The 22,012-nt window shown below is 41.3% G+C and overlaps 3 protein-coding genes across 3 annotated transcripts in view; 2 read left to right on the forward strand and 1 right to left on the reverse strand.

The window, feature by feature from the left end:
* Positions 1–4,119: 4,119 nt before the first annotated feature.
* LOC143279883 (uncharacterized) lies at positions 4,120–10,507 on the forward strand. Its single transcript, XM_076584174.1, has 5 exons — positions 4,120–4,450; positions 5,867–5,968; positions 7,003–7,059; positions 8,988–9,205; positions 9,686–10,507. The coding sequence occupies exons 1-4, from the start codon at positions 4,136–4,138 to the stop codon at positions 9,189–9,191; spliced, it is 678 nt and encodes a 225-aa protein (XP_076440289.1). The 5' UTR covers positions 4,120–4,135; the 3' UTR covers positions 9,192–9,205; positions 9,686–10,507.
* A 1,522-nt stretch (positions 10,508–12,029) lies between these two features.
* On the reverse strand, positions 12,030–17,032 carry LOC143279884 (DNA-directed RNA polymerase III subunit RPC9-like). The gene is made up of 3 exons (XM_076584176.1): positions 16,892–17,032; positions 14,274–14,738; positions 12,030–13,463 (listed from the first exon to the last, which is right to left on the reverse strand). The coding sequence occupies exons 2-3, from the start codon at positions 14,417–14,419 to the stop codon at positions 13,109–13,111; spliced, it is 501 nt and encodes a 166-aa protein (XP_076440291.1). The 5' UTR covers positions 14,420–14,738; positions 16,892–17,032; the 3' UTR covers positions 12,030–13,108.
* Positions 17,033–17,106: 74 nt separating this feature from the next.
* The window catches only part of LOC143280524 (G-protein coupled receptor-associated protein LMBRD2-like), a 38,115-nt gene continuing 33,209 nt past the window's right edge, over positions 17,107–22,012 (forward strand). Inside the window, exons 1-2 of the mRNA XM_076585203.1 lie at positions 17,107–17,244; positions 20,044–20,231. Of these exons, the coding sequence (XP_076441318.1) occupies positions 20,058–20,231 (174 nt within the window). The 5' untranslated portion in view covers positions 17,107–17,244; positions 20,044–20,057. The remainder of the gene's footprint in view (positions 17,245–20,043; positions 20,232–22,012) is intronic.

A 22,012-nucleotide genomic window follows, 5' to 3' on the forward strand; every position in this document is an offset into this window, starting at 1 on the left:
AGTCATCAGTCATCCTTCATCCCATACCATCATTTTCCCCAAGCCCTGTGGCGACAGGCGAGTGACAGGTGTGGGTACACTGGCAGTCGTAGCCGCGGACCTGCACACAGGCGGCTCAGGCCATAGGGTCGTTTTTACACCGACTGGAGCAGCGGTGGAGATCGGCAGCCCCCTGAGCGACTGAGCAGCCCTCTTCAGGACAGCACTGCTCACCTCCATGGCATGAGGAAGGGGCTAGAAAAGGTGCCCTAAACATTGCCTGCTCCACACCACCCTAGTCAGCATACCGCTGCTGACGGGGACCCTACTCAAGCGGTCGACACACAAAGGAAACAAAGAAGAAAACAAGGAGCACCCTCCATTGACCATTGCCACATGGAACGTGCGTACACTTCTGGACAGAGGCGACTCGGACAGACCACAGAGACGCACAGCACTCATTGCAAGTGAACTAGCCAGGTACAACATCGACATCGCTGCCTTAAGTGAGACCAGACTGGCAGAAGAAGGCAAACTCTGTGAGCGAGGCGCAGGCTTCACCTTCTTTTGGAGTGGTCACAGACCTGAAGAGAGACGTGAGGCTGGAGTTGGCTTTGCAGTGAAGACAACCCTCGTTGGCAAGCTGGCTGGCCCCCCGAAAGGAGTGAACGATCGCCTGATGACGATTAAACTCCCTTTATGCAACGGGAAGAAGTTTACCACCATTGTCAGCGTCTACGTGCCCACCATAACCAACCCGGACCGGATGAGATCAAGACAAGTTCTACGAGGACCTGAACGCTGTCATCACCACTGTTCCCAACGCAGACAAGCTCATCATTCTTGGTGACTTTAACGCGAGAGTTGGCTGTGACAGCACCTCCTGGGAAGGCGTGATTGGGAAGCATGGGGTTGGCAACTGTAACAGCAATGGTCAACTACTTCTCCAGACATGTGCCAAGCACGACCTTCTTTTCACAAACACCGTCTTCTGCCTCCCTACCCGTAACAGGACGTCATGGATGCATCCTTGCTCTGGGCATTGGCATCTCATCGAACTTTGTCATCGTCAGAAAGAGGGACAGGCGTACGAGTCACGAGGGCCATGTGCGGCGCCGAGTGCTGGACAGACCACCGTCTTGTCGTCTCCAAACTTAACCTCCGCATCCAGCCCAAGAGACGGCCTCAGGGCATGAAAGCACCCAAACGCCTGAATGTCAACAAGCTGTAGCTAGGCAACATCAAGCAGAGGTTTGTTGACACCCTGGAGGAACGCCTTGAGTCCACCGTGCTGGACAACCAGAATGTGGAGGCAGCATGGGGCGCACTGCATGAGACGGTGCACAACACTGCCATGGAGTGTCTGGGGCCTTCTGCCAGGAAGCACAAAGACTGGTTTGATGAGAACTGCACTGAGATCAAGCAGCTGCTGGAAGACAAACGCCAAGCCTACAGAGCCCACATTGAAAATCCCAAGTCACAGTCAAAGAAAGACATACTGAAGAGCACACTCAGCACCATCCAGCCGAAGTTGCGGCAGATGCAGGATTCCTGGTTGAGCAACAAAGCTGATGAGATCCAGGGCTTTGCAGACAGGAACGACATGAAGAACTTCTATAACGGCCTGAAAGAAGTCTACAGTCCCACCACCTCCGGATCTGCTCCACTCCTCAGTGCTGATGGTTCTACCCTACTCACTGACAAGGACGGGATCCTTGAGAGATGGGCTGAACACTTTGACAGTGTACTGAACCGCCCTTCCACCATCAATGATGAAGCCATCGACCGACTCCCCCAGGTGCCAGTCAGTGAGTCGTTGGATGCCATTCCAACTTTGGAGGAGACCCAGAAAGATATCCGTCTGCTATCCAATGGCAAAGCCCCTGGCTCAGACTCCATTCCAGCTGAGGTCTACAAAGAAGGTGGTATGGCGCTGACTGAGAAACTTCATCAGCTATTCCAGCTCATCTGGCAGCATGAGGCAGTTCCACAGGACTTCAAAGACGCTTCCATCATACACCTGTACAAGCGCAAAGGAAATCGTCAGGCCTGTGACAACCATCGTGGAATATCCCTGCTGTCCGTTGCAGGCAAGACTCTGGCCAGAGTGCTACTCAACCATCTCATAGCGCACCTTGAGCAAGGTCTCCTACCAGACAGCCAGTGTGGCTTCCGGAAAGAACGCGGGACTATCGACATGGTGTTTGCTGCCAGGCAGCTCCAGGAGAAGTGTCAGGAACAGAACGCCGACCTTTACTCCACCTATGTCGATCTGACCAAGGCCTTCGATACTGTTAGCAGAGATGGCCTTTGGAGAATCATGGCGAAGTACGGATGTCCCAGAAAGTTCATCACCATCATACGGCAACTACACGATGGGATGCTGGCCCGAGTCCAAGACAACGGAGAGGCTTCAGAACCATTCCCTGTCTCCAACGGAGTCAAGCAAGGGTGTGTTCTTGCCCCCACCCTGTTTAGTCTCATGTTTTCAGCCATGCTGACAGATGCCTTCAGAGACGCTGACGTTGGCATTGGCATCAGGTACCGCACAGATGGCTCACTCTTCAGCCTCAGGAGGCTTCAAGCAAAAACCAAGGTGAGGACAGACACCGTCAACGACTTCCTGTTTGCTGATGACTGCGCTCTCAATGCTGCCTCCGAAGCTGACATGCAACACAGCGTCGACAAGTTCTCTGCTGCCTGTGACAACTTTGGCCTCACAATCAGCACAAAGAAGACTAAGGTGATGCACCAGCCAGCTCCAGGAAAGCCTTACGTTGAACCAAACATCTTCATCAACGGGCAGCGACTGAATGCGGTGGACAAGTTCACATACTTGGGCAGTACACTCTCTCGCACAGTTGTCATCGACGACGAGGTGAATGCCAGACTCGCCAAAGCCAGCGCTGCCTTCGGCAGACTCCATAAGAACATTTGGAACACGGGAGAGGCATCACCCTGGAGACGAAGCTCAAGGTATACAAGGCCATAGTTCTCACCACACTGCTCTGTGGATGTGAATCATGGACGGTCTACAAACGCCACGCCAAAAAGCTGAACCACTTCCACGCCACCAGCCTCAGAAAACTTCTCGGCATAAAGTGGCAAGAGAAGATCCCTGACACAGAGGTGCTCACTCGTGCAAACTTGCCCAGCATCTACACCATCTTGATGCAGGCCCAGCTGCGCTGGGCAGGCCATGTAGTTCGCATGCCAGACCACCGGCTCCCCAAGAAACTGCTGTACGGCGAACTCCAACATGGCAAGCGCTCCCATGGAGGCCAAAAGAAGCGCTTCAAAGACACTCTGAAAGCTTCTCTGAAGACCTTCAACATCAGCCACGACACATGGGAGCTGAATGCAATCGACAGACCAAAGTGGCGTTCAGCTGTCCACAAAGGCGCCAAATCCTGTGAGGCCAACAGAATCGCTGCAGCAGAGCAACGCAGACAGGTCAGGAAAAGTAGTGCCAGCTAGTCCCCGACAGCCGCCACCATCCCCTGTCCACACTGCGTCAGAACCTTCCGGGCGCGGATTGGCCTGACCAGTCATCTGTGCACCCACAGAGCCCACCCCCCCAGGATGACTAGATGGTCCTCGTCGATCCCGACGGACGAACCACCATACAATTTTTGTTTATTCCGCCCCCACCCCTTTTTTGTTTTTTGTTTGTTTGTTGGGTAGGAATAAGTATAAGTGATCGTTCTGAAATAGTAGTTTCAGTTTCAGTTTCAGTAGCTTAAGGAGGCGTCACTGCGTTCGGACAAATCCATATACGCTACACCACATCTGCCAAGCAGCGTAACCCAACGCACTTAGTCAGGCCTTGAGGAAAAAAAAGAAAAAAAAGGTGAATAAATAATAGATAAGCTTACACAAATAAATAAATAAATAAATAAATAATAACTATAATGTTAAAAAAAAATTATTACTTCTGAAATATTAGGAATAGTAGTACAGAAGATTAGCTTAAACATTAAAAAAAAAAAAGGAAAAAAAAGAAAGGCATTCAAATTGATGGTCCGATATGCAGTACAATGAATTGTATCTGACTTCGAGCAGAAAAATGATTTTTTTGGTAAGAACAAGGGCAGTCATGTTCACAGATATTTTTTTCGTACATGTGCACAGTTACTCCCCTTCACTGAAGGTCATCATGGCGGACGAGAAGGCCATTGATCCCGTACCTGAAAAGAAATGGCAGACCGATCGAAAATGGATGAAGCGAGATTTTTATCGAGGATCACATTATCCTCCATTTTCCATCGAGCCTGTTCCCTACGAACGTCAGAGGCTTACGGGCTGTGGAATGACCGCTGAGGACCGTGCTCTTCGAAAGCAGTGGGTTTTGGATCAGCAGTTGTCGCCGAACGAGCCAAGATACGTGAAAGAAGTGACTCCAAGAAACTTCTTTCGCCGTCTGTACATGGGTCCTGCCGACTCAGCGTTCGCAAGACTTATTCCAATGATAGTAAGTATAATCGTTTCCAATTGGTTATTGGTGCAGGGATAAACACACGCACGCACACACACACACACACACACACACACACACACACACACACACACACACACACACACTCCCGCGCGTGCATTGAATGCACGCACGCATTAAATGAATCAGTAAAACCGAAGACCCCGTTGATAGCACATATGTGGTCTGGGTGCTAGTCTTTCAGATCAGCGAATAAGCTTAAGCTTGCAACATTCACTTATTGCATGTAAAAGAACCCATTGCAACAACAAGCGTTGTCCCTGACAAAATTCTGTTGAAAAGTGCACTTTGTAAGTTTGTTGTGTAGTATTCACTAGTAAGACATACACTTGCATACAGAAAAATAACAAAGAAAAAGAAAACCAGTTATGGGTGTTGCTGCACTGGGAAGAGCTGTCCAAATTTTACACAGAGAAATCTTTGTAGGAAAAAGAATAGAAATTAGAATGGAATACAGTGTGATACAGTACAGTATAGCACAGTCTTTTTCTCCTCCACGCATGGTTTCCTGCCCATTCTGCAGTAGTGTCAGTTAATTTTTTTTCTGTCTTCCTGTCTCTATTTCTCCCCTAAACAGTTCCTAGGAGGATTGTTTTAGCAAGGCCATTGGATCTTGTTATGTAGCCATACCATCACAGTCTTCTTTACGTGACTGATGTCAACAGATCTTCATATGGTCCATGTGTTCCTTGATGGTTTCAGGTTTTGTGCACTTGTTCTTTGGAGAAATGATCAGTGTATCTTTTGTTCAATATCTTGCATCAATACCTCATTTCCAGAGCTTGAATACTTCTTTCCAAATCTGTCATGAGGTTGCATGTCTTGCTTGCATACAGGGAAATGGAATAAACCACTTCCAGTACAGTTGGAGTCTGATCTTATGTTTCATTCACTGATACAGACGTTATTGTCCTTTCGATCTGGACAGTTTTTGTTGTTGTTTTTTGACTGCATCATCATCTGCACTGTTTTAGTGGCATTACTCCCATGCTGCTGATTCCTAGTCCCCCATACACAGCCACACCTGGGTTCACAGGACACATCAGTGTTAGGTCACCAGGAGGTCACACACCAGAGGAGAACGAGCACTGCTGCTGAGTCACTTTGGTGGTGTTTGGTAGTACCTGTTCTGATTTAACATACTGAGGACACCACCTACTAAGCCCCGTACTGATGACAATATGAATAATGGCTTAGTCAGGACAGTGCTGATGTCGTCTTTGCAACTGTTGAGAGGATTTCTGGTTTGGATCCTTCATTGCTGATGGTGGATCCCAGGTACGTGCACTGTTGAACAGTCCCTAGCTTCTGTCCCTGGACAGTTATATCAGCAGCGATGTTAGTGTATAAATTCAACGGATAAAAATGGTGCCAAACATTGATGTGTTTCAGGGAAGGGCTCCAGCTTCTATGGCCCGAGTTGCTGTTCCACGTTTGATGCTGATAGTGGGAGGCGTCTACTGGGCCTATTATCACCTGAAGTACAACGCCAAAGTGAGTTCAGCTTTAGACAAATTAGAGTAATGGTCTCAGGGCATTGTTTGAAAAAAAACAGCAAAAGAAAACGTTTTTCTTTTTTGTACTTATTCAAGTGATTGTAGGCATTTATTTTGAAAGGGATAAAGCAGGGTCACTGCTGCACTACATTAAAAAACAAAAACAATATTAGATAATATCAACTTTCTGATTAGTAAAACCGTTAGAAAGTATTACATAAGGAAGCCAATGAAGGATTATTTTATTGATGAGAGCTGAGAAAGTTAAAACCAAAATCCAAGCAGATTTCAAACTGCACCGTGTTCCACACTTGAGCTTTGTCAGATGGTTCAGAACTGTGGTTTTGCATCACAGTAGATGACTGACAAATGAAGCAGAGAATAAATTGCTGGCATCCCAATTCTGCTGGGGGCATAATAATCATAGTATTAATAACCCCAAGGATATTTACATTGCACTCTGCCTCCATAGCACAGGTGTGCAGAGTACTAACAGTCAACACTAGTAAGGGGGGTGGGGGGTGGGAATGGTTACAAAAATGAAACACTGGGAGATGTAAATAAATGTTCATAACTATATGAGTAAGACAAATGAAATGTACCAGTGACAAAGTACACTCAGACACAGACACAGACACTGTGCTGATACCAAGATATCAGTGAAAGCTGATTTGTCTAGATGTCTTTTGAAGCGAGAAGTTATGTTTTGATTTTGTTTCAGAATAATGAATTGGGTTAGGAACTTTATTCCAGGTTTTATGTCCAACATATGAAAGGGATGCTGAGGGCATGTAAAAAAAAACAACCCCAAAACAACCCAAAAAACGTGTTGCTGACAAAAGAAAAACGCTCTGTGACATTGTTGAGATGCAATGGCTAAATGAGTGTGTGTGTGTGTTTGTATGATTGTGTGTGCTTTATTTTTATAAACTGCATTATATTTGATATCCTGTTTACGATGTGGAGGCATGGTGCCAGCATTGTATTTGAGATCCTTTTAACAGTGTCGAGACATGGTGCTGTGGTTTTCAGGACTGGACCAGAGACGGTGGCTTCCACATCTATGTCAACAAGCCAGCAGTTCTGACAGTAAGTCTTTTGAGTTGTACAGATGCTCGTATATTCCCTTCCAGAATAGCCATATATATGTTACAGAATTGTAGAAGATTGATGATCATTCTGGATTTACGCCTGTGGATGGTATGTTATGAGAAAAACAACAACGAAACAAAATGGGGGTATCTTTATTCACAGTTGTAATTTGAAAAGTGTGTGCATATGCATGAGTCCTTAACCGGCCATGGAAGAGCTGACAGGAACTGAGGAAGAGAAAACGTGCTGCGTTGAAGGGTGGTGAGCAACAAAATTGCCACTACCAGATCTTCAAGGATGAAAAATGCAAAGAATGGCGTTGACAAGAACAAACAAAAGACATAAATAAATAAAGAAGGAAAAACGGAGTTTGTGCACAATGTGCATATTATATGCGAAGTCTCTATTGGTTATGGTAGCCATGAAGAATGTTGCCATCACACTGAATCAAAAAAGAAAACAGTGTGTTCCTAAAAATTACTGAAAAATTTTAATTTGTTCCGAGTTATATAATTTTATTATCATCCATTATTGATGGGGTTGGATTATGTATTGATGTATTTTGGGGTTGGCATACTATATGAGAAACACTTCACTCAAGGCCCTGGTTGGTGAGATTCGAGGTGGATCATTTATTACGGCTTGAGAACCAAAACATCTTTCAGATTGTTTTTTTTTTTGTTTTTTCACTCTGTGTTAATGTTTTTTCACAAAGCTAGGTAGGCTCTCGAGGCCTGATCAGTGTGTTGGGTTTATGTGAAGATTAGACATCAGCTCTTTTTTTCATATATTTTTTTTACAGGAGATGTGGTATAGCTTATATGGATCAGTGCTGGTGTCTGTATGCTTTGACACCTCTATGAAACTGAAACTCGAGATTTCAAACGTGAAGATTTTGCAAATATGTCATTTACAGTCTCAAACGTGAAGATTTGCAAACATGTCATTTAGTGACTTAGTCTCAAACGTAAAGATTTGCAATTATGTCATTATCAGTCTTGAATGTGAAGATTTGCAAACATGTCATTAACAATTTCAGATGTGAAGATTTGCAAACATGTGATTAACAGTTTCAAATGTGAAGATTTGCAGTCATGTCATCATCAGGCTTGAACGTGAAGATTTGCAAGCATGTCATTATCAGTCTCAAATGTTAAGATTTGCGTTATGTCATTAACAGTCTCAAAATTGAAGAATTGCAGTCATGTCATTCAGTCTCAAACGTATTTGCAGTCATGCCATTAAGTCTCAAATGTGAAAATTTGCAGTCATGTCATCATCATGACATCAGTCTCAAACGTGAAGATTTGCAGTCACATCATCATCAGTCTCAAACGTGAAGATTTGCAGTCATGTCATCATCAGTCTCAAAACTTGAAGATTTTTCAGTCATGTCATCATCAGTCTCAAACGTAAGATTTGCATCATGTCATCATCAGTCTCAAATGTGAAGATTTGCAGTCATGTCATAATCAGTCTCAAATGTGAAGATTTGCAGTAATGCCATTCACAGTCTCAAATGTGAAGATTTGCAGTAATGCCATTCACAGTCTCAAATGTGAAAATTTGCAGTCATGTCATCATCCAACATCAGTCTCAAACCTGAAGATTTGCAGTCATGTCATTAGCCGTCTCCAGGGACAGAACCCCCCCAGAGATAGAAAGGGTGGGAAAAAAAATCATCATTGACGATTTTGAAGAAAAGCAACCAGGGTCTGGACGTGGAAGAAATCAAAGTCTGAGATATCTTCTTTTTTTTTTCTAGTGATCTTTAGTTATGTCAGAATGTGTGCGAGTTAATTTGAATTATTGTTGTCGTGTGTGTGTGTGTGGTGTGACTTGATATACACATTTTATGTCTGTGTATCTGTATATCTTGGTCACTCTTACACCAGTCTTTGTCACTCAACTGTGCTTGCTTTCAGACTAACAAGGAGGTGATAGAGAAGAAGTATGACGACTTCTACGACCTGGGCTTCAAGTCCAGGGCAGTTCTTCTGTACAGCCCCCCGGTTGTGGAGGAGGACAGTCCTGAAACTGACAGCCCCACAGATGTCGCCGCTACTGATGTTGCCGCCACTGCTGTCCCTGCCACTGGTGTCCCTGCCACAGTCACCCCAGCGCAGTAATACAGTCTTTCCAGGTCTGTGCTGAACAGGCTTTGAATCAATAAAATTGCAAGCTGTCTTCAATATCTGAAAAAATATTTCTAAAAATTTGTTTAGTTTCAGGAGTTGCACTTCTTTTTCAACAGACAGCGGTCAAGGCTCCATGTTGGTGGGGTGAACAAGTGTAACTCTATGGTTTACTGTGTGTGTATTTGTGTGTGCGCCTCGGTGTGGTCGTCAGAGTGAGCTGTGCATCGTGACGGGTAGACTTTCTTCTTTTCCTGCGGTTGAGGGCTGCATCTCTTATTATAAATGCTGTGAAGATCCATTTCACCTAGCAGAGCTGCTCTTGTTTTATATTTTTTCTAACTGACAAATACAAGGATGCAAATACACAGACACTGTGAAGACCCATTTTAGCTTGCAGAAGATGTGTAAAACAAACATTTGTGAGTGTGTCATAATGATTTGTCAGTATTTGTACACAATTTCCCCCCCCATATGCTTGCTTTCAGACTAACAAGGAAGTGAATGAGAAGAAGCATGACGACTTTCTGTGACCTCGGCTTCAAGTCCAGAACAGATCTTCCAGAAGACAAGATGAGTGGACAGGTGTGAATGAAAAGTACCAGGTTGGCTACAAAAAGACAGAGAATGTTTAACACTGGGGGAAGTTAGAAGAGATTACTACTGAGAAAACCTGCCACCCCCCCAAATCCCCCCCTCTAAAAAAAAAAGAAGTGGAATTACATGTTATTACTTGAACTCTGAGTTGAGGTGAAAAAAGAACCATCTCTTTCTGGTTCAAAAGATAGATATCAGATACTTTTTCATTCATGGTAGTTCTACTGTTAATATTTCCTTTAAAATCTGTGATTGGAAGCACAGTTATATTGTCACACAGTACATATATAGATGTTCCGTAATCATTTATTTGTTGTCAATAGCATGACCAATATTGTTTCAAAGGGGAATCACAGGCTTCTTCACTTGGACATCAAACAGAAGACATTTTGTCACAGGATGAGTGTGAGCCATTTCTTTCAGGCTCTACATTTTGTTCCTGATTATTTTATGTTCACAAGTGGGAGACATATCTTACAGTAGGATGTGAACCACATTTTTTGATTGTTAACTTTCTCTTTTTAAATTCAGTATGAATTGAGAGTGTGACTCCAAAGATTACTGGTTTACTACATATTGAAGGATTGGCAGAATATTGTGTTGTTGTTTTTCAAGTGTAGTATGCTAGTAAACTGGAAAGCGTGTTTAGTCAGCTGTCAAAATGTGTGTGTGTGTGCGTGCGCGTTATATTCAATAAACACAAGAATGGGAAAGCTGTGCCTAATTCCTTGTATGTGTGTGTGTAAAAACATAAATATAAATTAGTATAATAAGAACACTGAAGCGAACATGTGAAGAAGGGACTTCCCATTTCCAATCCTGAATTAAGGACGTTCCCGAATCGAATGTTCTCCACTTGGGCAGTACATACAAATTTGATGTTCCTGAATGACTCTTTTAAGCATTGCAAAAGTATAATCTAAGCCTCACTGAAATTAGTCATTCGGATGAGACGATAAACCGAGGTCCCGTGTGCAGCACGCACTTAGGGCACGTAAAAGAACCCACGGCAACAAAAGGGTTGTTCCTGGCAAAATTCTGTAGAAAAATCCACGTCAATAGGAAAAACAAATAAAACTGCACGCAGGAAAAATACAAAATAATGGGTGGCGCTGTAGCATAGCGACACGCTCTCCCTGGGGAGAGCAGCCCGAATTTCACACAGAGAAATCTGTTGTGATAAAAAGAAATACAAAATACAAAATTAGTCCTGTGATTATTGAGATTTCTCTGACACAGTTCATTAACAGAGGGAGAGAAGATGCACACACAGATCAATAGGACACAACTTTCCCTGGCGTTACCTCCCTCCTGTTCTTCCTATCCCAATAACAACAGCAAAAGAATCATACACTGAAACAGGCAGGCTTTAACCTATATACACAATGGTTTTATTAATCCATGTGATACCTCACACAGTCACACACACACAGAGTCACATAGAAATATGATGTACATACAATTCTCTTTCTTTTCTGAACTGTTGACCCTTAAATGCTTCACACCCTGGTATCAATTCTCCAAGTGGGTGTAACAGCCGAGTAGACTTTCAGTCTGAATGTCGCGAGCTTGAATCCCAGTCATAGTGCCTGGTGGAGATTTTTCCCAGGCCAACGTATCTGCACACCTGCAAGTGTCTGAACCCCTTTTGTGTTTATACGTATGCAGGATATAAAATATGCATTCCAATAAAGATCCCATAAATCATGTCAGCATTAAGTGGATTGTGGAAACAAGAACATACTCAGCATGCACACATACAAAAACTGAGTAAAAGTGTTCATGCACAAAAAAAGCCGACTTGCACATGTATACCAGAAAGTGGGAGTTGCAGCCAAGCAGAAAATGAAGATGTCTCCTGACCAAAAACAAACTGAAATGACTGAAACATAAATGCAAAATATAATTTTTTTTTTTCCTTTTCTGAATCACTATTCATTCAGAATAAACTTGTAAAGTTCCCTGTTTATCACAGAAGAAAACCAAACACATCACACACATTCATCTTCACAATTTACAAATTTCATACATATGTGAAAAAGGAAATTTTTTTCCTAAAATTACGTTTGTGTAACATTCTTTCCGTGACCCACTAGTGCAGACTCCGGCAGGGAGTCCGATTTCTGTCCTGTGCAAACTACTATCCGCCTATGCGGAGAAAACGAAAGTAGCTATGGCCGATAACCTCCCGGAAGTAGGTGAAAATATTTTTTTTAAATTACAGATTTAAAAAAAAAAAAAAATAGAGAAACAAAAATCAACATTTAAACAAGGTTTAATTACATATACTTAACTGTGACACAAGGTTATGGTAAACATAATATCTAGACACACAAGAACATGACTAATGAAACAAAACAAAAAAAAAATGTGCACAGTAGGAGCTGTTGTCTATTAAGCCTTTCACTCCCAACCAGTTTCAGACATGGTTCTGGGGTTATCGCATAGTCAATAACTGGGCGAGTTGCGTGATTGCCAAAACTTCATGTTCAAATGGCAACAGTCTTAAAGGGTGTTTGAGACAATTTCTCACAAAGTTTTGGCTCCATTTAGATGGTGTTGTGTTTGCGTTGTGTGAGGCAAAAAGATGTTGAGTATGTCAACATGTCTGCCAGGACATGCAGTGCAGAGGAGGGGGTAAGAATTTCGTGTTGTTTGTCGCATGACAGCAACAACAGCGATTAAGAAGATGTGACAGGAAAGAAAAATATTGCTGACAACCAGAGCAAAGTTATCCTATTAAGGATTACTTAGTACATTTACAGATAGGGGGGCTTTGTCATGTTTGAAGTGGGCATTGAAAAACAACAACAGTATCTTAGCTTATGGCCATCATTTATATAAAATAGGCATCACTTATTTACTTTAAAACCCCCTGATGAAAACTTCAAACTGGAATTTTTTTTTTTATAGTGTGTTTGTGCACTGTAAAATTGTATTACAGTGTGTGTGTGTGTGTGTGTGTACAGCTTTACTAAAAAGGAAAGGGATGGGGGTGGGGAAAGACTGCAGAATGGGACAAAAAAAAAAGAAAAAAAAAAAAAAGCTTGACAACACAAAGTCCCATTCCAATATGACGACCACTACAAAGACATAGAGGCTCAACTTTGTGAGAATTTCATCCCAGATACTAGCAACCAGCCACACACATATACATACACATACATTTTTTTCTCTCCTCTTCACAAATTGTAGTGGCAGTTATCAAAAAAACCAAAAGAATACAAATCAAACAAACAAAATAACCAACAGCTGCAACTATCCCCACATATCCCCACGACCCCTTCTTTCAAACCCTCCCCAACCAAACCAGCTCAGATGGCAACATAATCTTCCTCCATTCCCCCAACCAATCCTCCTCCCCCTCCCTCCCCCTCCTCATTCTCTTCCACGTCCTCCTCATCCTCCTCATCCGCCGCCGCAGGGGAAGGTGGCTGGGGTCCTGGCAGGTGGGCGACCACTGTGTCTCTGAGCTGCTCCATCTCCTCGTCGGTGGTGAAGCGCTCCTCGCTCTCCTCCACCATGAGGTGAATCTCCACCATGGTGGTGGGGCGGCTGTTGAGCAGCTGCAGCTTCTCCGCCTTGGTCAGCCCAAAGCCCTTGACGGCCTGCATGAAGGAGCCCACGTGCTCCGGCGTCTGCAGCCCGCAGGGCGTGTTCTCCAGGTACCTGTGTGTGTGTGTGTGTGTGGTGGTGTGCAGCAAATAAATAATTGAATAGTTAACCACGCTTTATGATGAAATGTACAAAATTAAGACGAAGTGGTGTAAAAGATGTACTATGTCAACACAGACATGAAAATGGCTGAAATATATATATAAAAACATATATATGAAAGACTAAGTGACATAAAAATATGTAAACCAACACAGGCACCATCACAGTCTCAAATGACACAGGCACAAATCACAGCAAAACAAAGCACATCACATTCACCAAAGTAAAAAATAACCAAGGAACCAGGTATCATAAAAAAAACACACCAAAATCATCACAAATGCATACAAATCAACACAAAGAGCACATATCTAGCAATAAAATCACAGCAAGCATATGCAGATGGAAAAGCTTCAATGAGAAAAGTACAGTTGGAAAAGATAAGTTTCGAGTGCTCTCTTGAATATGGGTGTTGGGGTGTAACGGAGGTGTGAGGGTAGTGAATTCCACTGTTTAGGTGCAACGAAAGAAAAGGAACATTCACTACAAGTTTTTGTACGAATCTTTGGAACAGACAGAGTGTGCTTCCGCGCAACATCTTTCCACTTAAAAAAAGAAAAAGAAAAAAAAGAACATTAGAAAAGCTAATATCAAATGAACTGCACAGCAAACCTGCAGTAGCAGATAACATAAATTGTCACAAAATACATTCAAATGAACTTTGTGAAAAAATTTGATTAACCACCCCCCCCCCCCCCCCCCCAAAAAAAAAAAACCACACACACACAAACCCACAAAAAAAACCTCTGACATTTCACATACCGGATGGTCTCATAGGTGATGGTGCCCAGGTTCTGCTGGTGTTTGTTGGGCTTCTGCTGGTCGTTGCGACCTGCCTGGATGTCCTTGAGCAGCATCAGAACCTCCTGGTTGCTCAGCAGAGCAGAGTTCTCGTTCTTCACTTCCATTCTCTTGTGATTCTTACACCAAGTCCGAAAAAAGATCTAAATCAGCGTGTGAAATAAATAGGAAAACAAAAACTACCCCCTTTTTTCCCCACCCTTCACAATGCTAAGGAACTTTGTTTCAATTACTTTTTCATAAATGATAAGGTTCCCTGAAGTCCTCTGATGTGTGGAAATGGGGTCGAGTTGGTGGGCGATGGGGGTGTCGTCTCTGCTACCAGTGCTAGGACACGACCAGTTTCTTGTTCATGTAGCGGATGGAGGCAAATCGACCAGCGACAATGACGTAGGTCCAGGCCAGGCACACAATGACAAACAGCAACTGGAAAACAGCAACAACAAAAAAACAACAGATAAACGAACCATCGTTAGATCAGTGTGAGGTAACTCAGCAACTGATATGAGCTGAGGAAACAGCATGGCATTCATGTGCCCCCCAAACCATATCCCTCCCTCACCATACAATCACACACAGTCTCACACACACATACAAACATGTATACACATGGAATAACCCATACACAGCCTCTCACACATACATGTATAGATCTCTCTCTCTCTGTCTGTCTGTCTGTCTCTCTCTATATATCATATAAAATCATTAGTTATGTGCTGATGTAATAATGTACATATAATATGTACATAATATACGAGCGTATATATATATATATATATATATATCGACAAAAGTGACAACCGCTTTGTAGACACAAACACAGATTAATAGGGCAAAAATTTTACCAGGAACTGATGTCAAAAAGACAAACACTTGACATTAATGATTTGCCCTGTCTAACAAGTGTCAGTCAAAATTTAAAAAAAAAAAGAAAAGAAAAAAAAAAAAAGGAAAATAAAATACAAAAAACTTGCCCAAGTACATAATCAATTTTACAACTTTGAATAAACAACGATACAATGGTATACACAATACAATGATTTAGCACAATGACTGGATCAACTTATGTTTTTCATTGTGGCAAACAAGCATGCGACTAAGGCATATTCACCATATAGTCTTAAAGTTTCAGAGGCAATTTTTTTTGCAACTTGCCTTGAAAGTACTGCTTTACATTGGTGAATAATTTGTATTACAAGATAAATACATAATTAATTAGTGTATGAAGTGTATTTTACTGCCTGAAAGATAAAGAGGTTGTAAAGTGATTACCAGTGAGCATGTCTTAACAAATTTAAATCATAATAATGTTAATGTTATTTATTTTAAAAAAAACTAAACAAAAAACCCAATAACAACACACACATCAAACAGAACCAGAAAAACTGTTGTTCTCCCTCATAACATAGACTTATTTCACTTACCCAATGATCAACATACAATAATGATAATTCAATTTATGAAGCGCCATGTAATACAGCCATTACAAGCTCAATTGCACTATAAATAATGTACTGATATTCAAAAAGACGTAAATTTAAACACTAAAAATGAAATGAAACAAAAAACAAACAAAAAACACAACAACAAAAAACACACAAAAAACAAACAACTTACATGCACAGCCCTTAACACTATATACAGTCAGCCAACCAATCACTCAAGCACAAAATTTATCCACACATGAACACACAATGTGAATGATCACACTCGTCATATATATCACATGAAAATGCCTAAATAATGTAATATGTTATCATAATCACAATACTTAAAACTGTTCCCAATATCACAATGAACAAAAAACCCCATATCACACGACTTTTGACAGACATGACACACCAATACATCATGAACACTGGTCAAATTGGTTTAAGAGTGCAACACCCCTGACTTCGCCCACTGTTTACAGCACTGTAAAACTGAATACATGTAGATGTGTACAGATGTTTGTGTGATATGATGACCATTGCTAATTCAAATATAATATGATATGGCATTGTTATGGAATATATTGTATAATATTGTATTGAATAACAATTAAAACAATGTTGTATCTGTATCATCTGCTTGTCACAACATACTTCTGTGTAAAATTCAATCTTGTTTGCTAACGGGGATAACGCATTTTATCATAACACAACAGTGCATCACTATCCGTGAACTGGTGATTAAAAGTCCTATCGAATTTCAACTTAAAGAAACAGAAGTTTTCCACTTCTTCAATTCCAGTAAATTGGTTTGAATTGTGAACTGATCGAAGACAAAATGGAAACAGTGGAATAGCAGTTAGCACTATGTGTTTAACAATAAATAAATAAATAAATAAAAAGGAAAAGAAAGGAGCAAGAACTTATTACAGACTCTTCGTGTGATTCGTGCTTTTATTTTCAATCTTCCAAGTTACCTCAAGCAACACAGTTCTTTTACAGTTTCAATATTGCGACGAAAGTTATAACTTCGTAAGTGAGAACTTCGTTACTAAAGCGTGCCAAAACCTGTCAGTTGTCTTGAGCTGAACTTTATCCGAATAATAACTATGAAACAAAAACGTGTTGTATTTATAAAATTCAACTCACGAAGTTCAAAATCCTTTCAGTATTCTTTTTGCTGAAAACCCACAAAGTGCTACTGAAGGCAGACATCCTCAGGATTGCAAATCAACCTGTGAACAAGACAAACTTTCCAAGTGCACCATCTGCGAATCTCAATACAGGAAGTTGACGATTTGGACATAGCAAGGGCAGCTACTCTTCCGTTATTATTGATCATTGACGTAAGCAGGTTGCAGCCGTCGAAGTTGTCAGAACAATTATTTGGCAGAAAAATTAGCACGCTTAGTTAACGTCAACTGGTGAATGTAGAATATTTTCTTCGCCCACCAGCACTTTGTTCAATACTACGTTGAATGCATTGGATGGGTAAATATTCGGTAAGTTGATTCCTTACTGAGAGCCACAGGTAGTAATTATGTGTGGATGCTCATGTTTAATCATATTTAATGAATGCCACTTGTGTGGCTTGATCTTTTGTTAAGATGAGGGGGGCAACAAAGTGAAGAAGCCATTGAGACATCACGTATTTCTAATTTCAAAGAAATATTCCATCCATTCATGTTGAAGCATTTCATCCCATTAAAACCTCTACCCTACAGACTCAGTTAACAGACCTGTAGCTGTAAGATCGGTGGGTCGATCACCATTGAAGTCACTCGTGACTTGTGTGACTGGATGAAGCAAACAATCACGATCGTATTTTTTCTTCCATTGTGTATGCGCAGTATTTACGAAATAAACTAGAGCAAATATGTTTTCAGATTAGCCATATTTATTACCCTCATTTGTAATTTTAACAATTTAAAAAAAAAATTGCAGATCATTATTATTCTAGTTATGTGTGTACTGTCTAGTGACAAAATGATTGTGTATACTAAAGTCAATATAAAGTAAAGGCCAGCGCTAGGCATGGATCCATGATCAGTATGCAGCGAGCAGCACAACATCGGTCCCGAATAATTACCGGATGTAACCTTATAATTCTCTTTCAATGAAAGTCAATGCATACTTCAGTTCCAACGTTTAAGGGAAACGCAAGTCTTTCTTGATTCCTGAGTTTGCTTTTGCTGCTGTCTCCAGCATGAACTTTTTACCAATGGCTGATAGAACCAAAAAAGTTCAACCGGGAATCAAACTCGATTGACCCACAGATAAGTCACCCCTAACACCTTACTCCATATTTGCCAAATCTGCCACCAAAATGACCAACAAACTCCTACTGATTTTTTTAATTATCAACAAACTCCCACCAAAGTTATTCTACTGGATGTAACGATTAACAGATGTGATGCTTTATTGTCGTTCAGTGGCATTTGCGTCGGGATCTCTGCAAAGCACTGAGCTTCATATTGATCGAGGATTGATGCCCAACTACTTTGTAATGTGAAATTATGAGACTGTTTCAGGGCTGTCTACTGACTTTGTTTCTGTGAAGCCCTTTAGTGCCTTATATGATTCATTAAGCATCCCAGGACACAGGAGTTAGAGTTTTTGCATAGAAAATTATTGTGAACCACTTAAGAATTTTATCTAAGGGATACAATATTTGCATTGCTCAGACATCCATCTTTTCTTTTATGTATAGCATCATTGATGCTTGTGGTCTGTACATTACAGAGGCTGTTTCACAAATCAGATTTCTTTGAAGCTGATGACACAAAGAGATGCCCTTCTTTAGAATGGTATTGTTGCAACACTCAACCTTATGATTGAAGTGCTCTCACACCAGTCACACACATGCATTTGCACTGATTTAAAAGGGTGAAAGACAAAACTTGTATTTATAAATATGTTTTAATATGAAGATAGAGACACTGGAAAAAGGGAGAGAAAGTGAGGGCATTAGGGGAGCCATTTTGGAAAGAGGTAGGTTTTGAAGAGCTGGCTGCTGCAGAGCTTTGATGAAGTGAAAAACAGAGGTCATTCCAATCAGAAGGTCCAGAGACAAGAGAAAGAACTGCGACCAACCTGTGGAGTGTTTGGTTCCATGAATGCGGAAACGAGTGGATCTGAGGCTGATCATAGAGCAAGAAGGGGTTCAGAAGTGAAGGCAGCCACAGAGATCAGATTTGTTTATGCATAGAATTTATTAAGTTCCTAATGATAGCCAGGCACTTGTGTTGTGTAAATGACTTGCTATTCATGCAATTGTGGGTGGACGTTTCACAACCAAGGTTAGAAGGATGGTGGGAGTCGTATGGATTGTAGATCTACAGATGTAATGAACAGATCCAGATTGCAAAACTAGTCAGCCTGTGGACTGGAATTAGGATGCAAAGAAATTAAGTTTGTGATCCTATCTGAGGATTCCTAGACCTCCAGATGTTAAGCTATAAGTGCATCTTGGGATCCTTTTAAATGAACAGACTGCCAGTGTGCATTTATTTCTTGTAATGTCAAGTTGCGTAGAGGCAGTGTTGACTTAGCCATGTCAAGAACCATTTGTTTAGTTCTAAAAAAAAATCTAGCCCCTGAAAGAAAAAAAAATATAAAAGAAGAAGAAATACTGAATTAGGAAGATTATTTCTTCTCTTTTTTTTTCTTACACAGGTGTCTCATGATTGGGTAATAATTATGTGTATTTGCCTTCTTGTCTGTCTTATGCATGTTCATTTTACTTTTACAGTTTTAGTTGTCAGGCTGTGAAGTATTTACAGATTATGAAATACTGTCTAAAATGAAATTTTTCATAATCATATTCAGTTACTCATGCAAACACACAACATTTCTTATGAATGAACTTTACATGCATAGTTTTAGATGCACACACATGCTCACTCATATGTATGCTGTAGAGTTTACTTGTACACATTTACACATCCTGTGCAGACACAAGTAAAGAGTGATCTACATTTATGCACATATGCTTGTATGCACACCCAAATACACACGTACACCCACACATGCAAACACACACTAGTACACATCACGCACACACACATGTATTCACAAACACTCTGTCTCAGTCTCACGCAAACACACATGTACATGAATGCTCTTTCTCTCATTCTCTTGTTCTCTTTTTCTCTCTTTCTTTCTCTGTCTCTCTCAATCTCACGCGCGCACGCGCGCACACACACACACACACACACACATTTGCACACAAATTAAGGTAATTATACTCCCATACTTTATTATTAATTTATTTTCTCATAATTTATGTGATCTGCTGCCAGATTGAAAGCCCAAGATGAGTGCTGGCCCCTTGGTGGTAGAGATTATCTGCACTTGCATGCTAGCAGCCTTCCTTCTGCATCGCTATGGTGACCTGAGGAAGCAGCATGTCTTGGTCACTTTGGCAACCTTCATTGCCTGGTACTTCTCCTTGATGATCATCTTCATTTTGCCTCTGGATGTCTCTTTGGTGAGTGAGTCTCTTTGGATAAAAGATCAGATTATGTGCTTAGAGTTAGAGCCTCGTCAACCACTAAGGCCATCTCAAGGCTATCGCCATGTTAGCATCCGATTCAAATCAAGGGTTAAAGAAAAAACAACAATAAAAACTTATCACCGTTTCAGTCATTTCACTCAGATTTTTAAAGGTATTCCAGAGTTTAAAACATTCATTTCTGATTCAAAATTGTTCTCTTTTTTCAGTAAGTCCATTAGCACCCACGGAGAGACATCATGAAACAATGTCTTACGAGAATCTGTCGTGTAATGTCTGTGTCTAATGTCATGCAGATCCCGGCAGTCAGTGAACATGTGTTTCACGGTGAGAGGCTCACCACAGGGAATACACTGAGGGGCCTCCTCCCATTTTAACAAGAATGAGTAAGAAAAGCGTGCCCAGTGCGCAATCTGCACAGCACAGACTCCTCCTTGCAGTGCTTCACAGCCGATGGGAGGATCTCTTTAGAAATTTTTTAAAAACTTTTTTATATATATATATATCTCGATTGAGAGCAAGCGCTCAACATGGAAATATCATTGTGAAAACAGGCCTAGGTATTAAGTGTTTGATGTTTTTGACAAAGGCATGAACATAAAAGTGCTGCATGCATAGTTTCTCACATTCACTCGAAACAATGCAGGTGATATATCTCAAATGTAAAAGCAGAAAAGAATCAGTGAACAGAATTCTGAGATAGGAATGATAGATACTGTAATGTTCTTTCATTAATAATAGTTGTATACTTGTAATCACACATATATATAATATATTTGAAAAGTGAAATGGTAATTGCAATGAATGTCTTAGCACACGCACTCTTGCACCAACTTACCTGCATGATCTTTCTTTCTCATCCTACCCCAACCTCCCACCCCATACATATTTGATATAGTTGTTTTTCCTTTTACTACTTTACTTTTTTTCAGTTATCTTTAAACAGGGAGGAGTTTGAAAGGGAGATGGGTATTCAAAAATCTGGTCTCTCCATTATCTGATTTTTTCCACTCTCGTCAATTATTTTGCTTGTTTGTTAGACATACATATGAAAAAGAAAAGAAAAAAAAAGAAAAAAAAAAGGATGAAGACATATCTGCGTTTCATATCAGATGACATTTGAGAGAAGAGAAAATACGAAAAAACTTAGCCGTATGAAGAGCACAGGAACAGGAGTCATGATGGCTGCCGGAACCAACTAACCATTTTTTCTTTTTAAACTTCGATTTAAGGGGTTAAGTTGTTTTTTTTTTTCCAGAACTTCATACTCCATGATCATTTGTTCGTCCTCCTCACATCATGCCAGATTCTGTAGCTCTTCATGCTCTGATGTCATTTTGAGAATGCCCCAGGAACTTCTTCTGCGTTCACTCGTATGCACACGAGTGGGCTTTTACGTGTATGACCGTTTTTACCCCGCCATGTAGGCAGCCATACTCCGTTTTCAGGGGTGTGCATGCTGGGTATGTTCTTGTTTCCATAACCCACCGAATGCTGACATGGATTACAGGATCTTTAACGTGCGTATTTGATCTTCTGCTTGCATATACAGACGAAGGGGGTTCAGGCACTAGCAGGTCTGCACATAGTGACATATGTTGACCTAGGAGATCGTAAAAATCTCCACCCTTTACCCACCAGGCGCCGTCACCGTGATTCGAACCCGGGACCCTCAGATTGACAGTCCAACGCTTTAACCACTCAGCTATTGCGCCCGTCTATGCCCCAGGAACATACTTGATGAATATGTGATGCGT

This window comes from Babylonia areolata, chromosome 3, assembly GCF_041734735.1.
Source record: "Babylonia areolata isolate BAREFJ2019XMU chromosome 3, ASM4173473v1, whole genome shotgun sequence".
NCBI classification, from domain to species: Eukaryota; Metazoa; Mollusca; class Gastropoda; order Neogastropoda; family Buccinidae; genus Babylonia; species Babylonia areolata.